The 19,275-nt window shown below is 32.7% G+C and overlaps 2 protein-coding genes and 2 long non-coding RNA genes across 6 annotated transcripts in view; 3 read left to right on the top strand and 1 right to left on the bottom strand.

The window, feature by feature from the left end:
* LOC26530077 (paired mesoderm homeobox protein 2B) overlaps window positions 1-17,759 on the top strand; it is a 53,119-nt gene extending 35,360 nt beyond the window's left edge. For 2 of the 3 annotated variants that reach the window (XM_023175925.2, XM_047010544.1), the window contains exons 7-8: window positions 16,633-16,817; window positions 16,975-17,759. In XM_023175925.2, coding sequence (XP_023031693.2) covers window positions 16,633-16,817; window positions 16,975-17,690 — 901 coding nt within the window. In that variant the 3' untranslated portion in view covers window positions 17,691-17,759. Of the gene's footprint in view, window positions 1-8,189; window positions 8,279-16,632; window positions 16,818-16,974 lie in introns of those variants that run through there. The other variant, XM_047010545.1, reaches the window with a different exon arrangement.
* Window positions 245-2,957, top strand: LOC111518604. The gene is made up of 3 exons (XR_002724018.2): window positions 245-360; window positions 417-2,648; window positions 2,706-2,957. It is a non-coding gene; the product is annotated as an uncharacterized LOC111518604 (long non-coding RNA).
* LOC111518605 lies at window positions 3,332-4,501 on the top strand. The gene is made up of 4 exons (XR_002724019.2): window positions 3,332-3,439; window positions 3,499-3,980; window positions 4,038-4,235; window positions 4,292-4,501. It is a non-coding gene; the product is annotated as an uncharacterized LOC111518605 (long non-coding RNA).
* LOC111518603 lies at window positions 8,024-8,631 on the bottom strand. The gene is made up of 3 exons (XM_023175927.2): window positions 8,515-8,631; window positions 8,260-8,457; window positions 8,024-8,204 (listed from the first exon to the last, which is right to left on the bottom strand). The coding sequence occupies exons 1-3, from the start codon at window positions 8,579-8,581 to the stop codon at window positions 8,044-8,046; spliced, it is 426 nt and encodes a 141-aa protein (XP_023031695.2). The 5' UTR covers window positions 8,582-8,631; the 3' UTR covers window positions 8,024-8,043.
* Window positions 17,760-19,275: the final 1,516 nt, after the last annotated feature.

The raw sequence follows: 19,275 nt of genomic DNA, 5'->3' as shown, positions 1-19,275 counted from the left end.
TATGATTTTGGAGTAAAGACAAAACATAGTACTAAACGATATTATAATTGATTGGTTAATATATAATTCTTTACATAATAAGCTGAGTATTTGCAGCTACCTCCACCTCATCACCTCATGTTCCTTTAAATTTATATGTTGATTAGGAAATCGAAGCAAATCTAATCTCAAGGAAGTAAATTTTCGACACACTTTATTTTGTAATTTTACACTTTGATTTGTGGGAATGTTTATATACCGATCATGTGCAAAAACTGACATCAGTCGCAAAAAATATTATATTATAATTCAACATGAAGTTTATTTGGATAGTATTTACAATATCCCTAATCTATAACACTTCTGATGCAATAAAGGATCGTAAGTGGCATTGAGTTTAGAATGTAGTTTCAGAATTTTAAAATTTCGTGTTTTAGCGGCCTGCTTCAGTCAAATTGTCATCCCATATTTTGGTTGCAATAGGCGTAAATTACAGTTTTGGAGTTACGATACAGTAGAAAGGGTATGTAAGCCCAACTATCTATGCGACGACTTTGGTGGTAACGTATTCGTCACAGAAACACTGTGTTCTATTGCATGCGAATTTTGATAAAATGGTATAAAAATATACAAAAAAAAAAAAACCCAAAAGGTGGTTAGCAAATTTTAAAATTATCAGTAATATGGGATCTACATTTACCTTTGTCCTTTGCAAATCTGAATGTATAAAATGATTTCTTTGTTTCACTTAAACTTTTAATTTCACACTTTGATTTCTTTGTTTCACTTAAACTTTCAATTTCACACTTTAATTTGTGGAAAGATTTAATTATTAAATACAAACCAAAACTGATATTAGTTTGCTTAAATTTCTGATTAAAAATACCTTGAATATATTAATATTTTTCTTAAATTATTATCTTTGATTAGCATTCGATCAACCAAAAATATAATTGTTCTTGAATACCGGTTCGAGTCCAGTCTTACTAAAAATGATGTGACTTTTTAAATATATTTAGAACAAAGTTCTAGCTGGCTAAGGAACATTCTAAAACTTAAAAGATTTTCCTAAAGATTAGAAAGTTTAGGCAATTCAACGACATGGTTCAATTTCACATAACTCCAGTAAATGAGATTTCTCCCCGTTTTTTTTTTTTGTTCAGTACTTGACATCTCAATTGCAATTGCAATTGCTTCACCTCCCAGGACATTATGTCACCCTCTGCTTCAATGTATAACTAACTCACCCCTCAAGGTTGCCCACCCTCTTTGCCTTTTGATAAGTATTCAGCTAATTGCTTGCGTGTCATTAAGCTCTTCCACTTACAAAAAGAATTAGACAAACAAACAATAAATTTATGGCAAGTGTCGCATTTTGTCAACAATTTGACAAAAGCAACTACAACAGGAATGCTGAGGCGAGAAGTGAAGAGTTTTTCGAACATTTGCAACCCCCCAACATGACAAAAAAGAATACAAAGTAAAAGTGAAAATCAAAAAACAAAATTTCACCCCTAAAACTGAACTAAATTAGCAATTGATTGCACAAAGAGAGAGAGAGAGCGAGAGAGGAAAACGAGAGAATCCAACAAACGACCGCAATGAGAGCAGTAATGACATTAGATGGTTGGTTGGGAAGATGCTTAGAATTTGCTGCGATTCCTTGAGAACTCCTGTGGTGCCCCCTTGAACTTTTTGCTTCTCGGCTGCACGGACTATTGAACAGGCGTGCCCTAACGGAAGGCGTTTCTACTTAATGTCTTGGATGGAAAACGTTTAAATTCCATTGGCGCACTTCCGGTCAACCGGATGTCGTGTGCGCCAGCGGAAACATTAAGCGTAAGAGAAAGAGTGAATTGAGAGAGAAAGAGAGACTCTAGAGTTAGAATAAAACTTATAAATGTATATCGAAAAGAAATCACTTCATGTCTCTCCCTTTCCCCCAACTTAATGATGATTCAACTGCATTGATATCATCGGCACGTGCAAATCCAATGTCTAATCATCAAACGGAACAACGCCTGAATGATGCAGTCATTGTCTTTAGCATATGCCAAGGAAGAGCGACTGGATACTAGTGGGCTAAAATGATTAATGATTAATCAATGAGTTTGCACAGTAGTCCCAAAAGCATCGCCACTTTCTATAAAGAGTCAGACGAATATACAAAAAATGTAACGTGTCCATGATATATAAAGGAAAACATTAATTTCAAGATCTGCATGATCGAACACATTTTAAACCATCTCACGAATCACGAATCGATAGGATTTTATAGGATACTCAAGTTTGATCTCCACTTTACGATGTGTTTTCTCTGGCAAGTCTATAAAAGATATTTATTTGTTAGGAACTATAAGCAGATAAACTGCTACTTGGATTTCAGAAATCAATTGAGATTTTTTCTTCACATTTTTAAACGATCAAAAGATAATTCATCAAACTGAGCATAAAAAGCTGTCAAGCAAAACTAATCTAAACAAATTGAATATTCGACACACTTTATTTTATAATTTTACACTTTGATTTGTCGGAAAGTTTAAATATCGATGAAGTCAAAGAACTGACATCAGTCTTCAAAAATATTCCATTATTCAAAATGAATTTTATTTGGTTATTAATTGCAATATCCCTAATCTATGACACTTCTGATGCGAAACGAAGGAATCGTAAGTGGCATTGATTTTTACACTTTAGTTTCAGAATTTTCACATTTTGTATTTAAGCGTCCTGCGGCCAGCATCTTGTCATCCCATATATCGAATGCGCTAAGAAAGATGAGTTTTGGAGTTACCAGTCAGGCAAATGTGTGCCCATCTATATATGCCGCATATTCAATGGTAACATATTCTACACAGAAGAGGAGTGTAAACGCAAATGCGATTAATACATGTTGTGTAAAATATTAGTAAAATTAAGTTGATACAGTTTTCATTAAATAAACCCAAATAGGTGAATTTTGTATCATCTTCTCAACATTTAATATTGTTATTTCTCTATTTGGATAACAAATCTGATTCATATAGTAATTTAGTAATTTGAGCTTTTAATATGGTAGGGAGGAGAAGGGCTATAGCTTTACGTGTAGCTCTCCTGAGAAGAAGCTATATATTCATATGATTTAAGACATGATACTACAAGATATTACAATTGATTGATTAATGTTTAGTTCTTAACATAATAAGCTGAGTATTTGTAGCTCCTTCTACCTCATTACCTACTTACATATATGTTGTTATATATTTACATATCCAAGCAAATCTAATCTCAAGGAAGTAAATTTTCGACACACTTTATTTAGTAATTTTACACTTTGATTTGCGGGAAAGTTTAAATATCGTTTATGACCAATAACTGACATCAGTCTTAGAAAATATTCTATTATAATTCAACATGAAGTTTATTTGGATAGTATTTACTATATCCCTAATGGTTAACACTTCTGTTGCAAAAAGGAGTCGTAAGTGGCATTGAGTTTAGATTATAGTTCCCGAATTTTCACATTTTGTATTGTTTTAGCGATCTGCGACAATAGGGTAGGAAGCGAGGATATTGGTTGCTTTGGAGATGAAATAGAGCAATGGATTTACAATCCACTGGAAAGTAATTGTGTGTCTACCTATGTCTGCAGGCAGTACAATCTTATGTATTTCGACACAAAAAAGCAGTGTGTACGCGAATGCGTATAAGCCCTTTTGTGTAAAATGGTACTAATAATAAATTGATAGGGCTTCCTGCATAACAAACTTGTAAATTAGATGAAAGATGGGAGAGCCGCACTTCCCTATTTCCATAGCAAATCTGAATATATTTAATGATTTCATTGTTACACTTAAACTTTCGATTTCACACTTTGATTTGTGGAAAGATTTAATTAGTAAATGCACACAAAAACTGATATGAGTTTACTTGAACCTTTAATATTAAATCGAACATGAAGTTCAGTTGGCTAATATTTACCATAGTCCTAACCGTTTTCGCTTTTGCCGCAGCATGGCATCGTAAGTGGCATTGAGTTCTCGATTCGCCTTCGAAATTCTCAAATTTTGTTATTTTAGCGATCTGCGAAATTACCCCTAATACACTGCCACATAAATGTAATCGTGCTATGCAGATATGGAGTTACAGTCCGCTGTGGGGTAAATGTACATCTTGGTTAACCTGCCCAATTCCCCGTAATGGTGAGAATATGTTTAATTCGAAAGCAGCTTGTTCAGAAACATGCAAAGAGGATGAACTCAGAATCAAAGAGAGTCGTAAGTGATATTTATTAAAGAAGTTAGCTTTGAAAATTTCAAACTTTGTATTTTAGCCGCCTGCGGGATGTGTACTAAGAAGTTTGGAGTATGGAGTTACAGTATCCTAGAAGGTAAATGCATTTCTTGGCTTAGCTGCTCACTTCCTCTCTATGTGGGAAATATGTTCCGGTCTCAAGGGGAGTGCAAATATAAATGCAATTAGAACATTAACTAAAATCTTTTACAAACATAAAGTTGATAAAAATTTTCCTTATTTTTCATGACATTTAGTTTAAAACATTTGGGTCTTAGTCTTATTTTCAGTTGAACAAAAATTTGCTACATTTAATGAGTTGATTACAAAAAAAATCCCTAAAGAAAATGAAACAAAGTAAAAACTCAAAAATTTGTTATCAAGTCCATATACCATATAGCCAGATGGAACAACAAAGCAAAACTAATCTTAGTTAAATGGATCTTAGACACACTAGTTTGTCACACTTTAATTTGTCGATATGTCTAAATGCCAGACATGTTAAGTAACTAACATTAGGCATTGAAAATCTCTATAAATCAACCTGAAATTCATATCGTTCATATTACCTTATCTATGGTAGCACTTTAACTTTAATTCTTCCAATTCACGAGTCTGAGTAATGAGTAACTCTATTTCCTTAGCGGTTTGCAAATTATGCTAATTCATTTGATATTTGCTATGGAAATAGAAAAAGCCAGCTCTAATTTTAGTGAAAATTGAATATTTCGCTGATTTAAGAAGATGATACAAATCAAACCTTTAAGAGTTTATTAAATTAAAACAAAAATAAAAGGGAAGCTGTATCAATCTGACTCGCATACGCGTATACACTCTTCTTCTGTCCAGAATTCATTATCAAAGAAGTTTCTGCATCGATACAAAGGAGCACATTTACCATCTCTCAAATTCCATAGCTCTAGATAGTCATCGCATCCAATCAATGGGATGACAGTCATACGGCCGCAGCGCGCTGAAATAAAAAATTAATTTATTCTGAAAATAAATTGTAAACTCAATGCCACTTACGATCCTTTGCTGCAGCAAAAGTGAAAAGGGTGAGGGATATTATAAATAATATCCAGATAATCTTCATGTTGATTTTTAATGGAATATTTTTCGCGACTGATGTCGGTTTTTGGACATGATCGGTATTTAAACATTCCCACAAATCAAAGTGTAAAATTACAAAATAAAGTGTGTCGAAAATTTACTTCCTTGAGATTAGATTTGCTTCGATTTCCTAATCAACATATAAATTTAAAGGAACATGAGGTGATGAGATGGAGGTAGCTGCAAATACTCAGCTTATTATGTAAAGAATTAAATATTAACCAATCAATTATAATATCTTTTAGTACTATGCTTCGTCTTTACTCCAAAATCATTTAAATATATAGGTTTATTCATAGAAAAGCTACACCTAAATCTATATATTCTGATTTGTAATCAAAATAGAGAAACGACAATTTTAAATGAGAAAATTAAATAAATTGCACCTCTTGGGATTTATTTAATAAAACACAAATTAAAGTAAATCAATTTAATTCGCATTCGCGTTTACACTCCTCTTCTGAGTTGAAAAAATTATTACCGTAATTTTGGCAAAGATTGCGTGGGGCACATTTGCCTCCTTTCAAATTCCATAGCCTTAGATACGGACTGCATCCAATCATTGGGATCACAATCTGACGGCCGCAACGCGCTGAAATTCAAAATGTATAAATTCTGAAAATAAATTGTAAACTCAATGCCACTTACGATCCTTTGCTGCAGCAAAAGTGAAAAGGGTGAGGGATATTGTAAATATTATCCAGATAACCTTCATGTTGATTTTCAATGGAATATTTTTTGCGACTGATGTCGGTTTTTGGACATGATCGGTATTTAAACATTCCCACAAATCAAAGTGTAAAATTAACAAATAAAGTGTGAAAATGTATTTTCTTGAGATTAGATTTGCTTGGATTTCCTAATCACAATATGTCAATATATAGGAACATGTATGCAAATACCCAGCTTATTATGTAAAGAATTAATCATTACCTAATAAATAATATTATCTTCTAGGTTTATTCATAGAAAAGCTACACCTAAATCTATATATTCTGATTTGTAATCAAAATAGAGAAACGACAATTTCAGATGAGAAAATTAAATAAATTGCACCTCTTGGGATTTATTTAATAAAACACAAATTAAAAAAAATCAATTTAATTCGCATTCGCGCTTACACTCCTCTTCTGTCCTGAATTCATTATCAGAAGAGAAGATTCTGCATAGATACAAAGGAGCACATTTACCATCTCTCAAATTCCATAGCTTTATTTTGTCATAGCATCCAATCAATGGGATGACAGTCATACGGCCGCAGCGCGCTGAAATTCAAAATGTGTGAATTCTGAAAATAAATTGTAAACTCAATGCCACTTACGATCCTTTGCTGCAGCAAAAGTGAAAAGGGTGAGGGATATTGTAAATATAATCCAGATAACCTTCATGTTGATTTTCAATGGAATATTTTTTGCGACTGATGTCGGTTTTTGGACATGATCGGTATTTAAACATTCCCACAAATCAAAGTGTAAAATTACAAAATAAAGTGTGTCGAAAATTTATTTCCTTGAGATTAGACTTGGTTGGAATTCTTAAACAATTTTTTGTAAGTATATAGGAACATATTTGTATGTATGTAGGTGATAGAAGTAGCTCCAAATACTCAGCTTATTATGTATGTAAAGAATTAAATATTAACCAATCATTTATAATATCTTTTAGTACTATTCGTCTTTTCTGTAAAATAGTATAAATATATACATACCCACATAGGTTAATTGTCAGAAAAGGTACAGCCTTAGCCATATTAAAACCATATACATACATCGTTCGGGACGCATACACGCACAATTAATGTAGTGTTGCTGTGTACTTATTTGAGCAGAGCCGATTTATATTGAGTGTAACTTTTGTTCCATTCATCGGATCGGATTGAAATTTTGGAATCTTATTTTTTATTTCCAAAACTATCACTATCAGATAAGTCAATCTCAACTCATGCACCTATTTTTTGTCCATCACTATGTCATACAGTGGTCCGACACAGATGATTTTCATACCCTGGTTGTTCTGGTTTACCCAAATAGAGAAATTACAATTCTAATCGTTGAGATTGGAATTTATTTAATAAAAAAAAAAATAAAAGAAAGCTATATCAACTTAATATTAGTTCCATTTCACACAAAAAGTCTTATTCGCATTCGCGTTTACACTCGTCTTCTGTATAGAAATAATTATCAAAAAAGTTTCTGCATCGATACATAGGCACACATTTGCCTGCCATCAAATTCCACAGCTTTAGTCGCTCATTGCATCCAATAAGTGGAACGACAATACGACGACCGCAGCGCGCTGAAATACAAAATGTGAAAAATTCTGAAAATAAATTATAAACTCAATGCCACTTACGATCCCTTTCTGCAGCAAAAGTGAAAACGGTGAGGGATATGGTTAATATTATCCAGATAACTTTCATGATAATTTTCAATGGAATATATTTTTCACTCTGATGTCGGGTTTTAGACATGATCGGTATTCGATCATTTCCACAAATCAAAGCGTAAAATTAGTCAATTTGGTGTGTCGAAAATTTATTTTGCTGCTCTGCAAAACTAATAAGTATGTTTAGAGTCATATTCTCAGTTGCGTTAGATATTTTTGTTGCTGTAGTTGGATGTTGAAGTTTTTTAAATAAAACACAAAAAACCGGAACCAATCTAGTTTTAGTAACATTTTTTAATTGGGCTTCTTTTTGCATATCAAATCGCAATCATCCTTAGAGCGGAAGTTGTTTCGTCGATACTGAGGTTTTTTGCATGAATGCCAAGAAATGCATCTTTCCTCTAGCGTACTGTAACTCCAAATAGCATATTTCGGAACACATGAGCCGCAGGATGCTAAAAAAAAAGAGTCTACATTTCAAAGTTCACTTCCACATCAATTGCCACTTACACCTTCTTGTAATTCTAAGGTCAGTATCTTTGCAATTGAGTGAACACTCTGCTCTCGTGTAAAACATATTATCACCGTAGTTAGGGATTGGGCAGGTTAACCAAGATGTGCATTTATCTTCCAAAAAATTGTAACTCCACACTTCAATTTGATCCAAACATTTACGTGGAATTGTAATAGGTGTCTCATCGCAGATCGCTAAAATCGCCAAATGTGAACATTTTAAAGCTAGATCGTAAATTCAGTGTCACTTACGATTCAATCCTATAGTAAAAGTCAAAAACATTACGAATGTGGTAAAAAATATCAAAAATGTTTTCATATTGATTTTTAAACAAGAGATTTTTAAAGACTGAAATCTTTTTTTCGACATTATCGGCTTTTACACAACATTATCGGCTTGTGACAATTCAAAGCGTAAAAATTTGAAAATCATCTATGACAGGGAAAAAAAAAAAAATTTAATTATATTTGTTTTGCGGCACATAATGAAGTGTGAATCTCATAAGTATTTGGTAGGAATGATTTTTCGTTTTCTATTTTAAATAAAGTTTATTTTGAAGCATAATCTTACCCATTTTAATATTATTCAGCTTATTATTTAGCTTATTATTTAGCTTGGCTTAGTATTTTTTAAAAGTTTATGCAAGTGTGACCAAAATTCAATTTAATGTGATTAGTTTTGCTTGGTTTGTTATCGAAATAAACAATCTTTGTCCCCACTATCCAGGCACTTAAATGGGGGCATGGTATTGTGAAATCGCCTAAGTGTTAATAGCAGGAAACGGGAAGCATTTTCCATAATGTTCTTTTATTCTGGATCATGATCAACAGCCAAGCTGATATGGCCAAGTCCCTCTGTACTTCTGTATTCTATCAGTACAGTGGTATCCATAAGTCCATTACCTACTTAATTTTTTTAGTGGATAGGTATTCACATCCCTCTAGAAGGATGAAAATAAAAATGATATCTTGAAAGATTTTTGGGAAAACACTTTTAGATACCGCGGAGGCTGTTTCTTCTTTATCCTATAATACATTCAACACTTTGGCAAAAAAAAAAAAAAACAAAATATAATTTCGTTAAACCAATAAATTTTAAAAGGTTTTTCTTAAACCATGATATACTATTTTAAATTCGGTCAACTGTAAAATTCCAAAAAGGTATTTCGATATCTAGTAGGACTATAATTCGTCTTATATGTAGCAAATCTTCTCTCAAAAGGTCTACATTTCTTGCTTTTAAGAATTCATAAATTTTTCTAACATTTTTAATGTATGTACGATGTTCTATTATATGATTTAAATCAAAAGCTTTTACAATGATATCAACTAACTACAATTTTTGTAACCATATTTTGCTCACTTTTCAACTTGCTATTAAATTGGAGGGCAAACAAAGTTGCTACTTGAAAATGTAATTGGGCGTAAATGAGGGTGTTTTATTTGTGATAAATATAATAGCTCAAGTTCCAAAAAAAAGAAAAAAAACAAACCCCTATGACAAACCAAAGTAACCATATGCCATGACGCAGACACAAAAGGCGGTGGATGCTACTGGTTTTTCTAGACCTCACTTTGGGCGGTCTCATCAGCAGCGGGTGGGCGGTGGAATCGAGACTTTTTCTTGTTTTGCTCACATGTCAACGCGCCCAAACAACAAAAGCATTACACCACAATCAAAAGAGGAAGAAGAGAGAGAGATGGGACAGAGTGGGGGAGAACAGGAATTAAACTTGGGATATAATAGCGCACAGGATGCTCATAGAGGACCGATAGCCCACTGGGCAGAGAAGCACGCGTCACGTCACGACTTCTGTTTGTGGATTCCTGCTGTTTGTTGTTGTAACGGTTGACCGAATTCAAATCGATTGCGAATAATTTCTCGATTCGTACTCAACACATAAACATGTGTGTGTGTGTGTATCCTTGTGATAGTTTTTTTTATTATTATTTAAATAAGGAGAGCATGTCCTGTGAAGCGTTTCATAGCAAAACATTTGTCAAAGCATTAGTCAAGCTTTCTCCCAATCTCTCTCTCTCTCTCTCCCCGACACAGAAGAACACACACAAAATTGTATAAATCACGCTGAATATTTGAAATGAAATTGTTACCTATGACATCAGACTTCAAATATATTCTATATATGTATATATTTCAATCTCTTCCCATCGAACTCATTAACTAACTATGATGACCGGAAATGAGAGGCTAATTAAAGACCGGCAGCAACAGCCGAAATCAGTTGAGCATTATCATCAACTAACCAAAACTTGCCAAAATTCACATGATCATATTTTATGCACAAATAAACTAAATATGTATTACAAATTGCCGCGAAAAACGGGGTGGTGAGGGGGTGGCAGGTGAGGAGGCGATGTACTAAACATAAACCTCGAGCTACTTAAACATGGCTGTATATATGTACATTACTCAAAATCAAAATCAGGTACACAAATAACAAAACACTTAACGAAAAATTAATTCGTAATTAAAGATATAAATTTGAAGTCTTATAGGAAAAATATTTTGCGATATTTTGATATTTTTATGCGAAAAAACTATATAAAGAAACTAATTAGATTTTTAACCATAAAAATATTAAAAGAGAATCTTATAAAAATTTAAAATTTTGGTTAAAAGCAATCATTTCAAAGAGTAGTTTCTTCTTCTGTTTATCATATGTTTAATTTAAGTATTTTGGAATACTTAAGCAGCGTATAATAAGAATTTATTAGAAAACAACGAGATAACAAATTAAAAATACAAAAACTTCAAGAATTAGTATTTCTACAGAAAAGCTAATGTACTTACTTTTAAACGATTATGCCTGAGCTGAGCAATAATAAGTTTTCAGTTTCAAAATTTCAATTTCAATAGTTGCAATAATTCCATAAATTGCAGTAACTTCAAAAATTTCAAAAGTATTTATGTATCAGGTACTTAAAAAAAAGCGTTATGTTTGGTATAATGTAATTAAATTACTTTTATCAATACTAAGTTGAATGCAAAATAAGTATAAGGTATTTACATTATATCTATTATTTTGAATTTGTTGTTAAGACAACGATTTTTATGTTTTGAAACACACCGAAAGTATTTGAAATCTAATGCTACCCTTAAGTAAGTAAAACAGGTATTTAAGAGTAGTTAAAGTATTATTTAGAGTTTAAGAAATATCAATAATAATGAAATTACAATTTATAGATTAGTCTTTTTGTGGCTATTGGAGGGCTAACTACTGAACAATAAGTCTATAAGTTCTAAAGTTCTATTGGTTAATTTTCGCTGTGTGTATTAAGAGCTTCATATTTACAGAGAAGGGGACAGAGAGCGAGAAAGTGAGAGACAGATAGAAAGAGATGGGTATATAGAAAGGTGTACCTACCGTCAGGCACAAATGCGAATGCCTTGAATAATAAATTAAGCAAATATTTTAATATTCATCATGCAATTAAAATAAGCTGACTCGCTGACTCCAACCAGCCAGTCCCATCCCCCCACCCATTAGAATCCACAAACTTTTCCTCCTAATATAATAATAAGCTGGCTTCCAAAAAAAAAAAAGGAAACACACACAAAAAAAATGAAAATTCTGCGGAAATTAAGTTTGGTTTGGTAAAGGAGAGAAGCAAAAAGTTGCTCCATTTTTCCTACCCAACTTATATACATACATACATACCCTTGTTATACATATACACACCCATAAATATATGTATGTATATGTATAAGTAGGTGTTGATTGCCTTGAGTTTTAATTTGTTGGATGTGCGTAAAGCATTAAAATGTTTGCCCCAAAAATTACACACAGAGAGTTTCAACTGGCTGCAATCTTGGAGGAAAAAGTGCGAAAATTTTAAGAAAACTTTCTGACATTGACAATCTTGTTCTAGCCAAGTCCCTCAGTCTGTCTCTTTCTGTGTGTCTCTCTCACTGTCTCTTGGCCCAGAGCCAAAGTTATGTTCTAACTAACGAGCTCAACGACAACACTCAAAAAGCCTGCTGAATGTCTTAATTAGAGATGGGAGATGCAATGGAACACAGAGACAGAGATAGAGATGTTGTCTCTCTAAAAGATACCTCTTCTTGTTGAGTATAGCAATTAAAACGGCGGCGACGGCAGCTCCATCTCCTCCTCGTCCATCCATCCATTCCCTAGACTTTGCTATGGCATAGCTTTAGGCGTTTCAGGTTGCTGCAAAAATTTGCCAGCCCCTTCTCTGGCACTCTCGCTCACTCTGTTTGAATGAATGTGCACATGCAAAATTTAATTACGACCAAAGGATGAGTGCTTAATTATACGCAAACATTTAAGTTTACTGCTTTTTTCGTTACCTGGTGCGAGAGAGATGGACAGCAGGTTTGGGGGGATGTTTGGGTGGAGGGGGGTTGGTGCTGGAGGGAGCTTGAGGCCTGGGCCAACTCTCTATGTCTATGTCTGAGTGTTTGCATTTCTTGTTCTTGTTATTTGAATTTGGACTTTTGTTTTTTCATTTGTTGCAGAGAGGAAAAATATTTGTTATATAAATCTCAATAAATGTAAAAAAATTTGTATAAATTTAATTACTGAGAAAGAAATTACAAATAATTAACATAAAATCTAGACTGGGTTAAAGCAAAAAATGTGAAATTTATGGTTCAAATTTTTAAATTGTTTTCTCAACATGTAGATACAAAATTTATCTATCCCTTTCGATTTAAAATATCGATTTTCAAGAGAAAAATAATAAATCAATTGAAATATTTTTTATATGCTTTTTTGTAAAAGTTTTTTGTGCTTTGGATATCAGTCTAATCTCTATATTAAATGTATAGAGTCAAGCTATAAACAGGGCTAATTATGAAAAACTTATTTGTTCAATCCATAAACAAAGATACAAATTTATCAAATTACATTCAGTCTTCAAAATCGTTAATTTTCTAAACAATTAATTGTGGAATTTGTGATTGTCAACAATTTTCCATGCTTACATGACATTTTCTGTTTATAGAATTCTAATTTAAATTACTTTTGTATCATCATATTTTTGATTGATTAAAAAATAATGCAGAGAGGCTTTGTATAGTTTAAAGTAATTTATTCAAGTACTATGCACCAACTTAAACTACTATTTTAAATACATAAAACCAAATTCATAACTCTTTACATAAATTTCACTCCAATCGGGGGCAAAAGTAAACAGAAAATAAAATCTGTTTAATATCTGACATACATCTTATACAAAATCATAACGAATTTCAATGATTTCAATTTCTTTTCCAATGTTTTTCTACTTTTTTTATGCAAATATCGATCAAAATCTAGCTTGACTCATCATCCAAAATTCCAAAATGCTTTGTATCTGCAATAAATGTTAAAGATTCCAGCACAAACTACAACAACAACAACAACAACGAGAACAAAATATGCTTTTAATTAACGCTTAATTGAAATAAATTAAAACATTTTTATGCGTAATTGCATTATTATTAATAAACCTAAATATTCTGGAGAAGTGAAACTCCCTACAGTCGGTTGTTGTTTCAATTTTTTAATTGAATGAAATATGTATAACGCTTAGAATGAGAGCATGGGAAGGGAGGCGGGTGGTGTGGGTGGGTTATATATGTAGGGTGACACTGACATCATGTCAAGGCAATCCCCCCATCCCTTCATCAGCACACTCTATTCGTACCCGCCCCCTCATCAAACACTTAATGCAATTTAAAATTTTAATTGATAAGTGAGCCAAAACATTTTATGCGAAATGATGATGATGTACGATATTCATATATACGAGGGCCGTTCGATAGGTAACTATTAAGTTCTTTAAACCAACAAATATTCGAGATACATCATCTAATGGAATAATATTTAATTCACTAAATAACTTGTAGTTTTTAAAAGTTTTGCTTTCTTTAGTCCATCCACAGTTTATCTAAGGAATAAAGCAAACGTTCATTTTAATATTCAATAGATTTAATGTAATAAATAAGGTGATTATATAAATAATAAATTAAATTTGAATTCATATAGTTCCTTAAGAAATGTGTCTTCAAAAATTCTACAGTAAGAATTTTTAAAAACTATTTTTCACACGAAGTTTTGAAAATTTTATCACTGTCAACAGTCAGAAATGTTTAAAAGTGTTTAAAGTCACTTATTTAAGTAATAATTCTTAACCGACTCTCGTTGTATTTAATAAATATGACTGGCATATAATCCATTAATAAAATTATAGAATATTATTATTATTTGATATATCAAATAAAAACATTTGCAACTACTTTGCTCTTCAAATAGAGCAGACATAATTGTGCGGTTATAAATTTATTTGACATTGTCGGTGAATTAGCGGGACAATGAAAACAACCACAACAAAATATGAACAAAAAATGTATACGAGAAAAAAATGTGAAAAATTCAATTTCCATTTATTCAAATTTACATTAAGCCTAAGACCATTTTGGCTAAAGACCTTGGGGGAGTTGAATCAACATTTTGGTGCTGGAGCAACAGGATCATGGGTCCTTCTGCTCTCTGTGGCAACCACAAATGTCGCGGCCACTGTCGCTTTTAATTCTTTTCACTTTTCGTTTTTTCCCCCACACTCATTTCACTTTCTCTGCGTTTTTTTTCTTTTCTCCCATCAACTAAACTCTCGTGATTTGACGAGGTTTTTGCCGCTTTTTCGCGGTGAATCATTTTGGCCGTTTGAAACAGAATTTTGAATGTGTATTTCGATCTCTCCCTCTGTCTCTACTTCTATCTCTCTTTTTGGTGGAGTGTAGTGATTTTCCAGCAATTTCTTGTTTCCTTTTTTCCTGGTTTTAGGCAATTTTCTTCACTTATATTCTTTTTTTTAAGTTGATAAATATTTTAGTAGAGGTTTTTAAGTTGTCATTTTAGAAGTCCGCGGATGGGAATTCGTGGTCGAGTTTTTTGTTTATGAAATTAAAGATGAAACATTCATATTATAACCTTGGCGTTGGTTTGTTTTTTAATGATGCAATTGAATAAGTATTTGTCTTTAACTTCTAAATACTTTCTTTGTCTCTTCTAGCATTTTATCTTATATACTTACTAGGAGTCTGTGGTTATTGGTTTCTATACGAGCTTTACGAAAAGCGAATACATTCTTAAGAGTAGTCATTTTCTATTTGAAGTTATCCTTTATCAGTCACAGATTAAATATTTGTTATTATATCAAAAACCCATCCAACTAGTAAAGTGAATTCTAAGATCCTCCAAGAACCAAATGTCTCGAATGGGTTTTCAAATTAAGAATGCATATACATATGATTATAGTCAATAAAATGTTTGCATTATTATTTATTTGGATGTAATAACCAACATATTACTCAAAAATTGTTTTATTAAATGGGTTGGATGACGAGACATTCCAAAATAAAGTAAACAAACCTAAACCTAATTAAAACCATATGCAATAGCCACTTATTTACAATTCGTCCTTTTTTTTAAGCATTTTCAAATAATAGATCAAAAACATGTTATAATAAGTATACTCGTTTGTACATCATTTCACTGTATATGGGCTACAATTTAATTCTTCGAAATGTATACCTTAATTTGATTCAAAAGAGCGTTTTTCTTCAAGAACTTGTGTCATGCATTAAACGCGTAACGATTTTATTATAAAACTTTTTATCTGATGAATCACATTTACATACATTTTCACAATTTCTGTGTCTAACATTTCCCACAATTTGATTTAGTATGTCCTAACAAATGGAAAATGAGTTCACCAATAAAGAAAACAATGAGCAGTCTTATCGATTATCTAGAAATTCTTGTTGCTTTCTTAATTGCTTATTGTTAGTCATGCAAAAATTAATTCTGTAGTATTACATGTAAAATTTCACAAGTAATATTTACGTCTTTGTTATAAAACCTTATTTATACTTAAATAGAGATGTCGTAAATGAAATACATGTGTTTTTTATTGTAAGACTCTGAGAATCGATATCACTCAACTCATCATCTATAGAAGAAAATGACCCAATGTTTTAAATTAAATCGATGATTCACACTTGGGATGTCTAAGGGATGCCTGTAGTCCCAGGGACTGATTCAGGCTTATAAATGTTTTTATTACTCCATGTTCTAGTGTAGTTAGAATTGGTTTAATCGATACCTACAAAGTTTCCATGACAAATCAATTGAAAATATATATATTTAAATAATTATGAGATGTTACTGTTTATATATATGTACATTGATAGAAGTAATTAAACTAAAATGATCATTATAATTGTTTCCTGAGAAAATATTAATAAATATTTTTATGTTTTTACTAATTATGGTTAATTTCTTTAGTAAAAATTGAATAATTAAGCTAATTAATATGTTTCCTTTGCAATTTTATTTACAGCAATTGTGGTTTTCGTCCAGTTTTAAGTGAACAGAGTGCTGTGGCAGCTGCAGCTGCGGCAGCAGCAGCTCAACGGAATGCCGCCAACAATCATCCGCATTCGCATCCGCATCCGCCACTATTTTTGCCGCCACATCTGGCTGCCCAATTTGGCCATCATCAGCCCCTGTTTGCCGGTCTGAAAGGTAAGTGTCTGCTTTCCATCTCAAAGCGAATTTGAATCAAATCAAATCAGTTTTAAATATTATCAGCTGAGTTTGGTTGAGCCAATAAATCAAAATCAGAAAATCAAAAAATTATCAAATTTATCAATATCAATTTTTGTCATCTTCTCTTTGGCAGGTGTGTCGCCGTTTCAGAGTCTTTGTTCGTGCTGTTCGCTGAAGCCGCCGCCACCACCCCCTGCCACAGTTGCCCCACCGACACTGAGTGTGCCGGTGAGTAGCAGCTCGGCAGCCAGTTCCCCAGAGTCTCCCAAATCGACGAGTGGAGGCGGCAGCAATGGTGGTGGTTCGGGTGGCAGTTCCTCTGCTGATCCACGTTCGAATTCGGTGGCCGAGCTGCGTCGCAAGGCCCAAGAACATTCGGCAGCTTTGTTGCAATCGTTGCATGCGGCAGCTGCTGCTGGTTTAGCCTTTCCTGGCTTGCATTTGCCTCCCTTATCCTTTGCCCATCATCCGGCCTTGGGTCACAATAATAACAATAATCACCATCATCATCATCAGCATAATCATCATATGAGAATGAAGCATGAGGCTCAGGACATGACGGCCAGCACCATGAATGGTTTGAGTGCTGCCAACTCAACGGGTCTGTTGCCTGTAACAACATCGGCTTCTCTCTTGGACTTGGCTGAATCGGCAGCGGCATATCAACAGCAGCAGCAGCAGCAACAACAACAGCAACAACATGCTGCCACTTTGTCGCCCCCCACCACGCCCACTCAGTCGCAGGCACCCACGGCTGTTGCAGCCGGCGATTCGCCAACAACCACAACAACAACAGCAACGACACCAACAAACGTCAATCCGTTGCTTTTGCTTACCAAAAGCGAATAATAAGCAACGCATTGAAGTCTCTGTGCAATTCATTTGAATATTTATAACAACAACAAACAAGAATTAAAATTAAAACTATAAAATATTTAGCATTTAAGACTAAAAACAAAAGAAACAACAAAAACCTTTTAGTTTATCCCCAAAAAAAAAGAAGCACAAAATGCACATTGAAAATAAATTATAAATGCAACACTTAATTAGATTAGTTAGAAAGTTATTGAAAACAAAGGCAAAGGGTCAAAAGTTAATAATTTTTCAAAACTAAGATTGTAAAAATATCAGAAAATTTTAAAAACAATTTTTCACTTACTTTTGAAATAAGCTTCCTTTTTATGTTCCTCCCGAAATTATAAAAATTTTAGAGTTCAATTAGTTTTGAGTATGTAGCAAATGTATTTATCAATGTTATATACAATTTCGATCCATTTTCGTTTGATTATTTTCCTAAAATACTAATTCTTTTCTACAGATTTTTCTGCCAGATTCGTTTTTGACTTTTGAATGAGTTTGAGTTTTAACTAATTTTTTTTTTCAAACGTTGTTCGAATGTCAAACGTTCAAATGAGTACAGTGAGTTGTCAAGCCGTTGATAAACCGAATCACTCGTTTGTGCAATGCATTTACATATTGTACATGACAAAAAATTATAATCGATTTGATTATAGTTCATTTTTATTGTTAATTGTATAAAGGTTTATCACTTTTTGAGTTCAACAATTTACTGAACAGATTCTCAATTTAGCCTATTTTCGAATAGATCTGTCTTTTTGCAAAATCTTTTTTTGGGTTTAATGAGATACTTCTTTTTTGGTACCACTGATATCTGAATTATACTGAATTACAGTAGATGCCGGATATGACGATGTCGTTTGCAACGATATTCAGCTTTTGACGAAGGAAGATTTGATTGGCCTTATATTTACAATTTTGTATGGAAGCACAATCGTCTATAACGTAGCAACATTGGCGGTCCCTTGAGTATTGTTATAACCGACATCTTCTGTATATACATACACATATATAAATCCTAATTTATATAAATCTAATATTACCACAAGCAAACCTGCTCGTTTGACTCGCCAAAAAAATAAGCCTTATCAAAGCAAATCAGCTGCGAGGGTCAATTCGTATGCATTTGTTTAACTCGTTAATATTTTAATATATTAACAATGAAGCGCAAATATGTTTTATATATGCATATTTTTAAATTTCATGAATATATTGAACAGTTAATTGAACAAATTCATTTAAAGTTATTTGGCTAATTATATTTTCAATTGAATTAAAACTTTGCCTGAAACTTGTAGAGCAACTATTGATAACCTCTCTATCTCTACCTCTCTCTCTCTACCTCTCCCTCTCTCTCTCTATTCTATTGATAACCCCCACTCTGCCTCTCTTTTGCCCTGCCTAACCTTAGACAACAATAAACCATGATTTTAAGATAATTTTTGTATATATTTGAATTAATTTCTTGATATTTTTGCAATCTTTTAATGTAGTTATTGAGAATTATACTCTCTGCAGCCTTTTACTGATTTCTAATAAAAAGATTAACACAATATCAATTAAAGAAGCATATAAA

The sequence above is a fragment of the Drosophila willistoni genome (assembly GCF_018902025.1).
Source record: "Drosophila willistoni isolate 14030-0811.24 chromosome 2R unlocalized genomic scaffold, UCI_dwil_1.1 Seg167, whole genome shotgun sequence".
Lineage (NCBI taxonomy): Eukaryota > Metazoa > Arthropoda > Insecta > Diptera > Drosophilidae > Drosophila > Drosophila willistoni.
The sequence above is the reverse complement of the archived record's forward strand: the minus strand, read 5'-3'. Positions and strand labels throughout refer to the sequence as shown.

Coding starts and splice junctions, on each gene's coding strand:
- LOC111518603 (XM_023175927.2), bottom strand. CDS start 8,581: ATGAAAACATTTTTGATATTTTTTACCACATTCGTAATGTTTTTGACT. Junction 8,458..8,514: donor TTTTACTATAGGATTGAATC/GTAAGTGACACT, acceptor TGGCGATTTTAG/CGATCTGCGATGAGACACCT. Junction 8,205..8,259: donor CCTTAGAATTACAAGAAGGT/GTAAGTGGCAAT, acceptor CTTTTTTTTTAG/CATCCTGCGGCTCATGTGTT.